At 37.6% G+C, this 15,474-nt stretch overlaps 2 protein-coding genes across 2 annotated transcripts in view; both read left to right on the top strand.

The window, feature by feature from the left end:
* The first annotated feature begins 5,985 nt into the window (after positions 1-5,985).
* Positions 5,986-8,845, top strand: dnaaf6 (dynein axonemal assembly factor 6). Its single transcript, XM_043220274.1, has 6 exons — positions 5,986-6,325; positions 6,438-6,516; positions 6,853-6,958; positions 7,042-7,138; positions 8,280-8,365; positions 8,444-8,845. Exons 1-6 carry the CDS (start codon positions 6,230-6,232, stop codon positions 8,571-8,573), a joined length of 594 nt encoding a protein of 197 aa, XP_043076209.1. The 5' UTR covers positions 5,986-6,229; the 3' UTR covers positions 8,574-8,845.
* Positions 8,846-9,528: 683 nt separating this feature from the next.
* The window catches only part of pip4p1a (phosphatidylinositol-4,5-bisphosphate 4-phosphatase 1a), a 6,490-nt gene continuing 544 nt past the window's right edge, over positions 9,529-15,474 (top strand). The window contains exons 1-7 of the mRNA XM_043224661.1: positions 9,529-9,751; positions 11,097-11,290; positions 11,741-11,847; positions 11,987-12,092; positions 12,271-12,323; positions 13,798-13,888; positions 14,418-15,474. The exon at positions 14,418-15,474 is cut by the window's right edge and continues 544 nt beyond it. Of these exons, the coding sequence (XP_043080596.1) occupies positions 9,634-9,751; positions 11,097-11,290; positions 11,741-11,847; positions 11,987-12,092; positions 12,271-12,323; positions 13,798-13,888; positions 14,418-14,561 (813 nt within the window). The 5' untranslated portion in view covers positions 9,529-9,633 and the 3' untranslated portion in view covers positions 14,562-15,474. The remainder of the gene's footprint in view (positions 9,752-11,096; positions 11,291-11,740; positions 11,848-11,986; positions 12,093-12,270; positions 12,324-13,797; positions 13,889-14,417) is intronic.

Here is a 15,474-nt window from a genome sequence, read left to right as displayed (position 1 = left end):
ATTCATGCAAGCAATTAGTTCATTAACAAAAGCACTTCTTGTTGTTATGATTCTGCTGTGGCTTTGCTGTAAAATGTAGAATGTAGGAATGTAGAAACATTTTTTGTGATTTTTGCATTTAAAATATTTCAACGTTACAAAGTACACATATAGACGACCTCAAACCAAACAGACTAGGACTGAAATCCCACAAAGTTGTAGGAGCGAAACTCCCTCCAGGACCATCTCTACACAGCCCAACTCTCTCTGACAGTCTTAACTGAGTGGAAGTGTGTCATTTAAGAGAGCTTAATCTGAGACTGTCACACTTTGGCGTCCCCTGATGGAAAAACTATTCTGGCACCCTGAGACAAAGATCTCTCTAAACGTCCCCCTGATAATGAGACTCAGTCAGAGATCACCCACTTTATTACGCTCTCGTCCAAATAAAGAGCTCTAACAGGAAATTAGTTTAGTCAAACATGGTTTCTGCAAGAGCCCTCCGAGGACATCTCTCCCTCATTTTAAACGTCTTAGTTTATCCAGATAACATTATAATAAGTTTCTCCTTCCGAAGAACGGTCGAGAAATGCACTGATTTAAAAACACAATTAAATCTGATGTGGGCTGCAGTAGATGATAGTGAAATGTGATAGATACAACCACTGGCGCTGGAGCTGGGGCACCATTTAGCCTTTTGAACCAAGTTTGGTTGGCTGATATTAAAATGTGTAACTCTTCTTAAAAGTTCTTCGCTGTTATAAACTTTATTTAACTACATTTCAACAGGTAAAGGCTTTATTTTACGATACAGACACATTGCACGCACATAATTGGGAAAAATATATAAGTAGAATAATTAATAAAGTACAAATATATGTAGAATTTTGAATATGACTTAATATTACAAAGAAAATTGGTTATGTTAGTTTTTTAAATCTCAGGTTAAGTCTCAGTTTCAAGTTCATTCTGATGGTATACAGTTTCGAAGATTTAAATTAGAATGCATGCATATTAAAAATGCTAATCTATTAAAAGTCAATCATTTTAATATCGGTGTGATATACAGGAATGAGTTACGCTGAAAAATGTATAATTAAAAAACTTAATTAAAAATAAATATATAAACAATTTAAATAATAATTAATTATTAATACATGACTCATTTCAGGAAAGTTAACTTGCAGTCATGTGTTAAAGACCTCACCCTAAAATCATAGGGTCATAATTCATAATTTGCTCAGGACGAAATTGCTGACTGATTTTGTTTTTCATAATGTGGGGGTAAAAATATTCTAGTCACCATGACCATGGGCTTTTCAGAACTTCTATTTTGTTCAACAGATGTAAACACTAACAGGTTTGGATCAACTTAAAGGTACGCGGTGACAGAATTTTCATTTTTTGGTGAACTGTGCCTTTAATGTCAAAAAGCAGACTAGTAGAGTATTATTTTGGATTGCTGGACACACATTAGTAACAGGCCTCAGCATGTCATGTATGAATCTGTCAGTCACTGGCCATGACAATTAGTTGTACAGAACCCCCATAATTGATAATATATGCTTTTCACCTCTTCATCAAATATTACAGGATTATGTAAGAACAGATTTACATTTTGTCTACATAATGACCTTTTCCTTCTGCACGGCTATGTACCTAACTCTCATCTCTCTCCCTCTTTCCCCTCAGAATAATCCCAGCTGTCATATGGGATTAGTTGTATTGCTAGTCATTAGCATAAAAAAACAGTGTGAGTCAAAGCAGATGAAGCTGGCTGCTAATCAGAGCTAATAGCTTTATTTTACCCAGCGGTAGCCCCTCCTTCGATGGCTAGAATAACACTTCTGACTCATACTGGTGTTTCTACTCATGAACAAAACCTTTGATCTCTGACACATGCTTTCACGCACCGATTATACAGTATTGCTTCTTGGCTTTTCATTCCAAAAAGACATGCTCTAAAAATGCAACGTGTCTACATATACAATAAACATGTCAAGAATGTAATTGAATAGCAGCAAACATGCTTTTGAAAACCTGTTTTGAATATTCTGAATCTCGGTTAAACACTTTGTCCTGGTTTTTCCTGCTTTGTGAACTCTATTACTGTAAATCCCAACTGCTTCATTTATTCAAACAGATAACGAATTCATGGCTCATTTAATTTGCTAATTTTCTTGTGTAAGCCGTTATGGGTCGTGTAATTTATTTTGTATGATAAGTGTGCAAGTAAATTAATATTACAAACCGCAACTGATAACGGTTCAAAAACATACTACAAAGCAAACCAATGTATATAAATGGGCCATTTATAAAATCAGGAAGGTGCTTGAGTAATCAAATTCTAATTCTGTACAGAAATATTTTTGGGGGATTATTTAAATATTAAAGATTGAATATTATTCAAAGACAGCATATTCAAACAGAACTATAATTTATGAAATAGTAATTATTTTTACAATATAACTGCATTTTTAAATAAACAAAATGTATCCTTGTTCATAATGTAGGAGAATATATAGTACATAAAGTTCTGCCTCGATCAAAAAGCCTTTAAACAAACTAGTCATTATTTATAGATTATGAAATATTTTATACCTGTGCATTATTGCCTTGAAATTGCACTTGCGATTATTAGTTATGATTATCACAGTTCACACTGAATGATGTTTTTACTATTGCTTGAAGCAACTGCATGCCATATGAAAAACCATAATGCTTTTCTATTAAGTGTCAAATATTAATTATACATTCAACTGGTTTAATCTTTAAAAAAAAAAGCAATACTATGAATGGTATTATTAATATTATAATAAAACTAAAATGAATACAACGGAAAAAGCCTTAAGATAAGCTGTAGAAAGAAAAAAACACATCTTAGCACACAGAATAACATAAGTGGATTTTGAACGATTATTTGCCATGATTGTAATTGTGGCATCCGTGATTGTAATTGCAATTAGACAACTGACTAATTGTCCAACTAGTTATACCTTATCAAGGATAAACGTGACCCTATGTCTTATAAAATGCTTTTAAGTAATACGTAAAAACTAATATGTACCTGTAGATCATTTTGGTGTTGGTGTCTACTGAATCCAGCAAAGAGTACCCATGTATCTGCAAGAAACGGCCCAGCTGCTGTAGCTCCAGGGCAGAGTTGGATCTGCCTTCCCAGTGGGGACAACCTGCTGTGTGGTGTGAGCTCATTCCTGTCCCTTGTCTCTGGAGCAAGTGGCCCGAGGTTCTTTCAGAACGCTGAGCACTTCTCTGCCTAGGGACGTGAATGTCGCTGCAAGCTGCCTTGTACAGGTACATTTTGCCGAAACTCACCCAAGCGTGCAAAGCTGTCATAAGGATGTGAGAACATGTCCACCTTGGCAGATTTATATGACTACACAAAGCTATCAGTCTGGGCAAACAGCTGCGGCCAGCTCACGCCAATCCAAATACGGGACAGCACACATGGAATTGTAATCCTTTAGTACCATCCAGTCATGGGGTTTTCTGACTTCACGGCATTGCAGTGAACAATGGGAGATGGAACTGTAAGTCACCTAAAATCCTCATGTTCCCTGTGTGACTGTAGTCAGAAAAAAAAATCCCAAATCTCTGGGTAACCACCCACATATGCTCACACAATAACAAACACCGACACACACAGGTGGCAGCGGCAGCTGGATCTACAACTCAATTAATTGCCTAATTCCAGAAATGAACATCTACACACACAGAGCTTTCAAAGGCACCGGGTTATGGCACAGAATTATTCTTGATAATTTGTTAATTAAATAACAAAATCAGCTCTTGCATGGATTCTGGCGCTGTCTGGCATTGACACTGACTGCCAGCTCCTTTGGTGGGATAAGCCGGGAAAAGCTTCGGCCATATTTCTGACATCAGATCAGATCAGTGGTATGGCATGAAGAGAATTTCAGCCAGAACACGCATAAGCAGCATGGCTCTGCAACCTTTTTTTTACACAACGGTAACAGCCTTCTCTGTTAGATGATGCTTTCATGAGTTCCTCCTCCAAGAAGCTCAAAAATTCTTATTTAAATGATCTCAAACTCAGAATCTCAAAAACATATTAACAGACCAAAATGTATGCTGTTTTAAATATGGCATTTAATCAAATTCCAACTACTTTTAAAAGGCTCTTTTTCTCAGTTCAGACTTGCCAATGTAAATTTGTTCTCAGTTTAGGACCGCCTACAAATATTTGTTTTCAATTCAAGCCCGCCCACGACTATTTGTTCTCAATTCGGCCTCGGCTACGCAGATTTGTTCTAAATTCAGACTCGCCTACATAGATTTGTTCTCGATTGACAGTAGCCTACATAGATTTGTTCTCAGTTTAGACTCGCTTAAGTACATTTGTTCTCAATTCAGACTCCTCTATGTACGTTGGCTTTCAATTCGGACTCACTTAGATGGATCTGTTCTCAGTGTAAACTCACAAACACTGGTTTGTTCTTAATTAAAAAATTACTTAAACGGATTCATTTTGAATTTAAGCTTTCATAGTCTTCCAATTGAATTCAGACCCCACAGCTTCGACCAATAGAAAATCGCCAACATGGCTGCACTCGAACTCAAATACATCTGTTGAGAAATTTAGATGCACAATTCAGACATGAACTGAATTCCATTAAAATTCAGATTCGATTTAGACTCACAACGGCAATTTAATTTAGGAATGCTGAGAATAGCTGAATGAGACAGTAAAGGGTTCTCTACACAGTGTACATATAAGAATGAGGAGCTGAGGAAAGAAGAGAGAGAGTCTCTGAATAAGCTTTTTTGTGAAAAATATGGGAAACAGAAAGAGATCTGTGGCCATAAAGAAAGAATACCGCAGAGAGAGAAAAATATGGAAGTGGGGAGAGAAACTACATGAATGGAATACTGATAACTAGCTTGACAGATCCCCCTATAAGTGCTGCAGGCAACAAATTCAGCTGTGACAATGACTTAGTCAACCTCCACACGTGCTTACAGACACATACACACACAATCGGTTTCCCTGACTGATGCGGGCTAATAGACACGGCTCTGGAGATTTTTTTATTAAAAATTACATTTCTTAAAGAAATCCTGACACGAGAAAGCAAATTTGCCTTAATCTTTTTGCTGATTACATCCTGCAAGTTTAAAAAACTCAAAATGTCCCTATAAACCTAAAATCATTTGTGTGCTAACCCTCAGAAAACCGCTTGTTTGGAAAAAAAAACGATTACTGACAGGCCCCTTACAACAGGTCATTTCAGATAAAGGTTAATATATACATATTCTTTTTTTTCTCCAAAAGCTTAACTAAAATTATATGTAAACCTCAGGAAACATTCAAATATTAAAAATAAAAAAACGCATGTCATGACCCCTTTAAATAATCTTCAATTATGTTTTGAAAGTACTGGGATTAGTACACTTGAGGATATAAAGATTTGAAAAAAAAAAAGTGGAAAAGTGAGTGAAAGTAATTTTATCTCTGCAGATACTCAGGTTGAGTGATAAAGAGTCGTGATCAGCTCAACATCTTTTTTCAAAATTAATACCACTGGCCTCAAGTGATGACTTCTCATTATTTGACTGGCATACAAAAAGTATTTCAAAGAGATGATTCTGAACAAATTAATGGTCTGCTTTCCTTGACATTTATAAGAAGCATTAATCCAACAGCATCTGTACATTTCTGCTGATCACAAAAAAAGTCTCAACTTTATTTTTGTAGGCCTGCCAATGGTAAACCAACTCCACCCCCTAGTGGTTGGATGTAGCTGTACAAACAGAAGGTGCAGGTAAACTTCTTAATGCTATACATTTTTCGTTGTTTTTGGGTTTTTTTTTTTTTGAGAGAAAAGCGCAGGTAAATCCATATGTGTATACACAAATATGGTCAGTTTGCTCACTTTAGAAAAGCTGTACTAAACCAGACATACATGTTTTACTTATTTATTCTTTACGTGTAGTTTATGTCTGCCATCTGCTGTCTGACACTTGGTAATGCAAAAAATGGCAAAATTATCCTTTATCAATATATATATTGTACAATACCTAAAATGTTTTGCATCAACGGTGATTTTGTACGTTTTTCGACGCTATACATGTAATAAAACGCCGCGTGCGGTTACCATGGAAACACTAAACAAAGTTCCCGGAAGAGCAGCGCGGCGACGCTTTACAAACTAAGCGTAAAGAAAGTTTAAAGAAAACTCACCTTTAGCTTACAGTCCAAAATTAACGAATGATTGAGATGGAGGGTCTCGCGTCCGTGAATGACCTCCAGGCCCTGTCTGTTCTGCTCTCTCCAAACAACGAGGATGAGGAAGAAGATCTCCAGGTTTGAGCCTCTAACAAGCGCTGTTTTACACTATCGACTGTATGACTTTTATTCAAAATGTAACTTAAGTCGCTAAACCATTATCCTTTTTTCTTTCTTTTTTTTTTTTAAGCAAGTAAAGCCCGTGGCTAGGATGGGCCCTGGACATATCGGCTCTCCTGCTGCACCTTCAGGAAAAAACAACAAAGAGGGTATACTGTATTTAAAGCACAGAATGATAAAATATAATAACGTACAATACATAAATATAGAATAATGTAATATACTGTGCATAATGAGAGAAATATAGATCGTATGAAGCATATTTAAACGTTTTCTTGTATAAATAGGTAGAATAATACACATGTAATAGATGATTTCATACGTTTTTATTTTATTTACATTATAAAAATAATTTTCACTATTTCAAACTGTTATATAATTTCTTTGAATTGGTTAAAAATTGTCATGTTTTTCTATTGTCATGCTGCACATTTTTGTGCACACCTTAGAGAATATCAAAGTATCCTTATCTCTCTTCCCTTTAGGTAGCACTGCCTATGTGAAAAAGAACAGCAAAAACATCTGGGACGAGGATGAAGTAACCGAGGGAGCGCATTTTGATGACCTCACTGACCCACGGCCACAGCCAGAGTAAAACAAAATACATGCTTGACAGAATCACATATGAGCTGTAAGTGAGCTGGCCTCACACTGTGTGTTTTTTGGTATTTTAGGTACGAGATTGTGCTGAAACAGTCTGTTGGGACTGAAGATTTGTTTCTTGGCTTGAGCAGAAAGGACCCCTCATCCATGTGTTGTGACAGCATGCTGGTATTCTTTATTAACTCATTAAATCTTAAACATTAATACAAGATTTGGTATACACTACAGCATCTCTATTAGGGCTATTAAACAAAGTGTTATCAAAATTACATTTGCTTCAAATAATAAATTACTCACCGTCAAGCCACCTGAGATGAGTTTGTTTCTTTATTGGAACAGATTTAGCATTGCACCACATATTCACCGCTAGATCCTGAGCAGTGAATGGGTGCCGTCAGAACGAGAGTCCAAACATCTGTTAAAAAACATCATAATAATCCAAATGTAATCCATACAGCTTCCTTTGATCAATTAATGTCTTGTGAAAAGCTGTGTCTTTGCAATAAAACAAATATATACATATACATATATATATATATATATATATATATATATATATATATATATATATATATGTGTGTGTGTGTGTGTGTGTGTGTGTGTGTGTGTGTGTATAAACTAGAAAAATGCTTATCATATTTATCATTATGTGACTTACATTTTGGCCGAAAGTGATGGCTTAAAGTTAGATTTGTTTCTTCCAACCACAAAGCTTCTCAAGACATTAACTGATGCACTAGAGATGTTGATTACTTATTACTTATGAATTATTACTTTCATCAGATGTTGGGACTCTTATCTGTTGGTGAGGAAGTGATGTAATGCTAAATGTCCCAGATCTGGTTCGATGAAGTAACAAACTTATCCTTATCTTGGCTGGCTTTAGGTAGAGTAAATTTCAGCAAATTTAAGTTGCTTAAATGGAACTTTCTGTTCAACTTTCTGTTGCTGTCCAACTAAACACACTGTTGAAAAATATTGAATAGGTTATAATCCCAACTCGAGGAAATGTGGATGTCCACACTAATAAATTCCACACTTTTTCAACTAATTTAAAGCTTTAAAGATCTAAAGCTTAAAATTTGGTAATGAGATTTAACGGAAATAAATAAAAAAAACAGCTGGGGTTGGAAACATCCTTTCTCCTCCCTGAAAGACATAGAGTTGGCTTTGATGGTGGATTAAAAACAGATAGCAAAGGCTGATTGGAATAAAAGCATTTGACTGTCCTCAAATGACTGAGCTGATCTTCATTTTAAAAGTTGTATAACGTATTATCAAATGAATCTCTTTTTTTTTCTCATGCAAGGTAAGAGTTAAACTGCCAGATACAAAAGTGTCTGATTTGGTGCTGGATGTAAGAGAGACATTTCTTGATCTCAGAACTCCAAAGTAGTAAGTAAACTGTTCGGTAAAATATTTTCGATCTAATATTCTGTATATGTTAATATCTGTGCGTCCTGTTTGTTTCAGTAAGCTGGGCCTTCACTTGCCTCACCCAGTACACAAACAGGAGGGGAATGCCAGATTTATTGTGGAGAGAGAAGAACTGGAGATCACACTGCCCATGAACAGACCGTTGGATTGCATCAACCTGACCTGAGAGAAACACAGAAAGAGTGACCGAACAGACAGTGTTGACAACTTCTACAGATACTTTCACTGACAGTTTCAAATCCAGCCTATGAAACATGACTCATGAATTACCTCTCTTATCAGTTAACAATAGAACCAGGAAACAGGAACCTAAAATTACCAAATCAAGTCAATCCAACCGGAAGAGAGCAGGTGCCTGTGAAACAAAAAGTGGTTATTCTGTATTATGTTTTAATTCTCTTGTAAGTTTAAGCATAATAAAATGGTGAATCATTTTAATTTCTCTGCTCTTTATGTTTTTAAATAATATTTTAAAGCAAACTGTATAAATTATACAACTGTATTGTCTTAGCTAGTAAGAATATTTGACAAAAAAAAGCGACCCCAGACCATAAAACCATTTTTTTTTAAACCAAGATTTATGCTTAATTTAAAAACTGAATGAATAAGTTTCCATTGATGTATGGTTTGTTAGGATAGTACAATATTTGACCGAGATACAAATAGGCCATTTGAAAATCTGGAATCTGATATTGAGACAATCGCCTTTAAAGTTGTCCAAATGAAGTTTGAACGTATTTTACTAATCAAAAAGTTTTGATAAAAAATTTACTAAATATTTTTTACAGTCTATGGTTACAACCTCAAAGCGTTCTCTCACTACACAACATGGGTCACTAAACAAGTGACGAAAAGATATTTACGACTGCACTTAATTGTAAAAGAACAAATTAATGCTTAATTACCGGTGTTTACTGTAGGCATTTTAAAGCGCACACACACTGTGGAAGAACGCGCTTCGTTTCTGCCTGCACAAATTTGTGAGAAGACACACCTCTTGTGTATACAGCGATCTTAGAAATGGCTGTATGCGAGAGAAAAAAAAAACAGCCTGTCGTGCGTTATTGCTCATGGGCATCATGCAATACACCCCCCGAGCGCACGGATGCGCACACGCGTTGCCACAGCAGCGGACGTACGCGTGACGCAGGCGGGCTCCACACACTCTCCGGTAGCACAACAATACAAGCTCTCGCCGCTCCCCCTCCTTACGCCTCGCTCTCGGTATGGCGGACGGTGAGCGGTCCCCGTTGCTCTCGGATCTCGGCGATGGAGCTTTGGGCAGCGGTAACGGCGGGGTGTCTCCCGGAGCGGCTCCACACGGTGCTCCCAACAAACCGCAGAGTGAGTAACGATAGAGAGCGCGGTGCTTTTCTGCGCTGTCACGGGCCGCGCGCACACACACTCACGCACGCACACCAGTGCATTCACTACGCTCCGGGGTCGGTAGCGTTTCCGTGGGGTTATTCGGGCTTTATTTTGCATGCCGGTGGTGATGGAGGCAGGACCTGGGCGGATGGCTTTCTGGCGGATCGCAGTGGAGAGGCAGATACGTGCAGATATATGCTTCTCCGCATCTGATGCAGTTGCGTGCGATACACTTGCGACCGGAGGATGATATTATTTTGTCACACAAAATAACGTTGCATTGGTCTTCACATGCTTTTGTCATCCATCAGAGAGGATGTTACGCAGCTAATGAATGAATGAATGAATGAATGAACAACACTGTTCAGTGGTGATGAGGTCTGTTTACTGTTCTGTTTTCGGCCTTAACGCGACTATAATGATAACATGGCAATATTTTCTTAAAACTAGTCGTGTTACTGACTGCTGTACAGGGGGTTCCAGTGTCCCCGTTTAACCACATTTACCGGTGAGTCGGTGTCTCTGCATTACACGTTTACAGTAATCTGCCGTATCCGCCAACTCCAACTCCAGCTACACCCAAACACAGATGATTAGCACGTCCTCTGACCAATCAGAAAGCCTAAAATTATTGCCTGAGGAGACCACAACCAATCATTGCGCAGAGTAGGCGGGGGCTAATATAAAGTTACTAAAGGGCGTGCTGGTGATTTTTAACTGATGATGTGGTGCTAGTGAAATTTTATCATAACAATATGTAAGTTTTTATCTCACTGACATTGGGTTTATTATTTGATTTTGGGAGCAAAGAGCAAGAGTGCTAACTACTTCAAATATCCCTACTTCAAAAAAATGTGCCCCCCACAATAACAGGCGAATGTGTACATGATTTACTAGGCACATTCCAGCAGTCTCCTTATAAAGCTCCTTTCAGCAGATCTCGAGACCAAATCTGATTTTCTTGTTAATCCTAATGGCCTGAATGACAGAGAACAGTTTCACCTTCCCAAAGTTTGAGCGTTCTGTTTAAGCTTTCAGTACATTTTCATGTTTTCCAACATTTTATGATCCAATATTTTTGCTAAACACTAACGCTGTTATTCAGCAATGATAGATGTACTGTATAAATTAAACATTTACTGCATTGAAATTGTGATTGTAAAAGAAAAATACACATATATGGAATAAACGTTAACATTAAGACCCCTAACATGCATTTTGCAAATAGATATAGTGACTTTTAATTTTATTCTGACTTTTGGTGCAGTAAAACTTGCGTGACTGTTTATCACAATCTGTGATGCAATCTCTTCCTTTGTAGGCTTTCCTCCGTTCCCGAGCTCGACTCAACCCCCTGTGTTGATGAGCGAGAACCCTCCACCATATTCCCCCCTGACGTCTCCAGAGAGTGGCAGCGCTCCAGTCATCAGCTGTAGGGTTTGCCAGTCGCTCATCAGCGTCGAGGGCAAAATTCACCAACACGTGGTCAAGTGTGGAGTCTGCAACGAAGCTACAGTGAGAACAGAGCGCACGTACACTTTCTACACGATTTCAAAACTCAGGACGGATTAATTAGCTGGCATGTCAACTTTTAAGCAGCTGTAAAATTCTTAGGTTTTGACTTGCTGCTCGTTTGATTGTTTGCATGCTACAGCTATTCACAGTGCTGCTATTGGTCGTGACTGTAAACTGTGCGGTTTTATCAATGCCGATAATATGCACAAATTAAGTAACTGACTTGTGATTGATTGGTGTATCAGCAAATATTGATACACTACCATTCAAAAATTTGGGGCTCACCAAGACTGTAGTTTATATACATTTAATTAGTTTAAAATCACTTCATGTAGTAAGTTACCACAAACTTTCATTGTTGGGGAACCACAACTAATTCTGTCTCTCTTCTGCCTGTCTCTTCCTTTCTGTTTTTTTTTTTTTTTTTTCATTAACCTTCATTCTCTCCAGCCCATAAAGAACGCCCCTGCAGGGAAGAAATATGTGCGGTGTCCTTGTAACTGTCTTCTCATCTGCAAGGTCACGTCCCAAAGGATCGCCTGCCCTCGGCCTTATTGGTAAGAGGGAGAGATAATAGAAGGAGACAAAGTAAAATTTAAGACTGATTAAATCTTTGAAACTAATAAACGTCATCTTGTCACAGTCAGTATTGTGCATGTAAAGAATTAAATGTGTTTGTTTGCTTGTCTTGCCTAGTAAGAGGATCATAAATTTGGGGCCAGTCCATCCGGGTCCAGCCAGTCCAGAACCACAACCTGCTGGAGCTAGAGTTTCCTGCGGACACTGCAGCAACACTTTCCTGGTACATGCACGCATAATAGAGCAACATCATACTGTATCATTATCCGCTGCAGTGACATCTTGAGCGAATCGCTCGGCTCAGGTTCAGCACCAAGTCGAATATCAGATGGCTATTTATTCTTGTTTTATTTATGCTACTGCCTCACATTAGCTGCTCAACTACTTTCTCAACATTTCAGTGGACCGAATTTACTGACAGGACGCTGGCTCGATGCCCCCATTGCAGAAAAGTGTGAGTTTTTTTCAGCCAACATTCATGACACATTTCGCACGTACCAAATAAATCAAACTCTTTTATTAGATGGCAAATGAGTCAACATTTAGTCTCTCTGTCAGCTCCCCCTTATACACAGCTTTAGCTTCTGAAACGCACTGCTGGCTTTTACTGGCTGTCATTTTTTTCCATTTTATGTCCTGTAACGTTTAACATCCTGTCCTAACTTATTGTTTATAGACTATATAAACTGCTAGTTGACTTAAATATATGGCTCTTGTCAAAACATTGCTCTGTTTGTTTGAGCACCCAGACAAAGCAACATAGGCTCAGCCAATGGCATGAGTTTGGGGCGGGATTAACTGTTTCTCTAACCAATAGAGCACTGCAGTGATGACGTATTTTTGTAGGCCGGCCCAGAAATTAGCATCACCTTGGCTCCCTCAACAAAAACTAAGTAGGATTTTTCATAGGATTTTGGATTATTGCAAAAATAAACTCTATGACCAACATTACTGGTACATAATTTTCACAAATAAACAGGAATTTGAAGCCTAAATACAGTTATCAAAATAAAAACTAAATATAGGCTATGAACTACACCATGGTCACATGACTTCAATGTCAAATATGTTCAAATTCATTCAGCTCTTTTAACCTTTATAAAAAATAAAAAAATAGGTTTTTAAGATCACCATTATAAACACCAGTCAGTAGATGAGGGTGAAGACATTTAATGCCATAGACAACATCCGTAGTTGCATTTAGCCAATTTTTAGTAACTGCCTATTTCAAGACAAAAGAAAGACAAAAAAATCTCAAGGTAGTATTACTGATGTAAAACACTTGATACTTATGTTAGCCACATGCTTTTTGGGAAATCTGTGTTCTGATGCTGGTGGTAGATAACTTTTACGCTCCCTTTTAAATAGTTTTGCATGTTCTATTGCATTAAAGGGTTACCCCACCCCAAAACGAAAATTTTGTAATGAATCACTTACCCCCATGTTGCTTCCAAACCCGTAAAAGCTTTGTTCGTTTTCGGAACGCAATATAAGATATTTTGGATAAAATCTGGGAGACTTGTGACTGTCCCATTGACTTCTAAGTAGTGAACACTAGAAAGTGTGAAAGACATCATCTGAATAGTCCATCTATCATCGTTGGTTCAAACCGTAATATTATGAAGCTACGAGAATACTTTTTTGTTTGGAAAGAAAACAAAAGTAACAACTTTATTTAACAAATTTGGCACCATAGCGTCACGAAAAGTGTATGATTTCTTTTGTCAGCCGTGACACACAGACACCTTTTCTATGGGTATTTACGCTTTGCTTTAAGTTTTTCGGTTTTCATCAAAAATATCTTAAATTGTGTTCAGAAGGTGAACAAAGCTTTTACAGGTTTGGGACGACATGGGGTTAAGTGAAAAGTAACCCCTTAAACCTACTGGCCTTCTGATTGGTCCTTTCCTCACGTCTTTCCTCACCAGATCTTCAATTGGCCAGAGATATCCGAGGAGGCGGAGTCTGTGGTGTTACCTGCTGTGCTTGCTTTTTAGCATCGCAGCTGCTGGTCTGATTGTGAGTGTGCATTTTAGTATATTTATTAACCATATTTATGTATGCATTTTGTTTATCTGTTTTATTCTTTCAATAATGTATGTCACTTAATATGAAACATTTTTTATGTTTTTCTAAGATATTCTGACTTTAGTTCATTTCTGACAATTACATTTTTTTATCACGCATTAGTGACTATATAACTGTGACTCTATATCACGCAATTCTGACTTTATTTCTTGTTGTTCGGACTTTATTGCTCAGAATGGTTTATATCTTGGAATTCTAGCTTTACGATTCACAATTGTGAGTTTATATCACGGTTCTGAGTCAAAACTGTTAGATGTACACTTGCAATTGCAAGAAAAAAGTCAGATTTGTGAGAGAAGTAGTCGCAATTAATAATAATTTATTATTTTTTTAGTGGCGGATACAGGCCGTTTAAACATTTTTGGTGATGCCTGGTGTTTAAACTTTATTGCTTAAGTGTTTTCCATTCAATTGAATTTTTGTATTCTTTTCTTAAAAATCTGTCTGTGTTTGTCTGTAGGCAGGGACGTGGTCCCAGGCACGTGTGTACGGGGGTATTTATGCCTCCTGGGCGGCGGTGTTGTTGCTGGTGGTGTTGACGCTGGCCAGGGCACTTTACTGGAGCTGCATGAGGGTCAGCCAGCCTCTCCACAACCTCACATAGAGAGAGAGAGAGAGACACGCATCAAGAGGGGAGGGGGCTGAGATTAGGGGTGGTGGGAACAAATAAAGTCCACAGGAAAAGAGCTAGAGAGAATCATGGTTAACTCTTAAAGCTTGATTGTGAAGGCTGTAATGAAGGGTCAAAGTAAAATCCAGGCTTGAGAAACACGTGAAAAAAAGCAATTATGGCAAAGAAGATTAGTGTTTTAAACTTATTTTTACTCAGAAGCTTTCTTTGGATGTGTTTTCATCCGTGAATATGAACTGACTTGTTACTCATGGTTACATGCAAACGTGAGGTTATGATTCCAGTTGCTCTCTCAGTTTTAACCATTTACACACACACACACGCGTAAAGAATATGCCTCATACTCTCAAACACACGCAACTCTCTGTGTACATGAACTAAACGAACTACGCTACAATACACGAAAGACCCCAATTCAACCGCATTTGAACCTTCAACACAACATTAGCTGCCTCTCTATTGTCCAAATAAGCTCAGAAGCCTTACAAAGAGAGGAAGTACAGGTTGATCTCCACTAGAGGGTGTTCCAAAACCACACACACACACACACACACACACACATTTGTGTTCTGTCACATTGCCTGTTTGTCCATACAAACACTGCTAATCCAAATCATTGGACCCGAGCATGATTAACAAATGCGCAGAACCATTGTGTAACTGATTTTTCCTAAACACTACAAGTGCGCTCCAACACACACTTTCTCCCTCTTTTTCTTTAGTTGCGAATGTTAAAAACAGTATTTTTTTATAATTGTGAATTTTGTTTGTAAATATTTGTGGTTTATTTCATGAATGATTGAACAGTTGCACTGTAGCTCTAACACGCTGTGATTCCTTTTTTTTTATGTTTTTATTTAATTTGCAAAATCACTACTGAAAAATC

This window comes from Puntigrus tetrazona, chromosome 2, assembly GCF_018831695.1.
Source record: "Puntigrus tetrazona isolate hp1 chromosome 2, ASM1883169v1, whole genome shotgun sequence".
Classification (NCBI taxonomy): Eukaryota; Metazoa; Chordata; class Actinopteri; order Cypriniformes; family Cyprinidae; genus Puntigrus; species Puntigrus tetrazona.
Note: the sequence above shows the minus strand (reverse complement) of the source record. Positions and strands in the feature narration are given on the sequence as shown.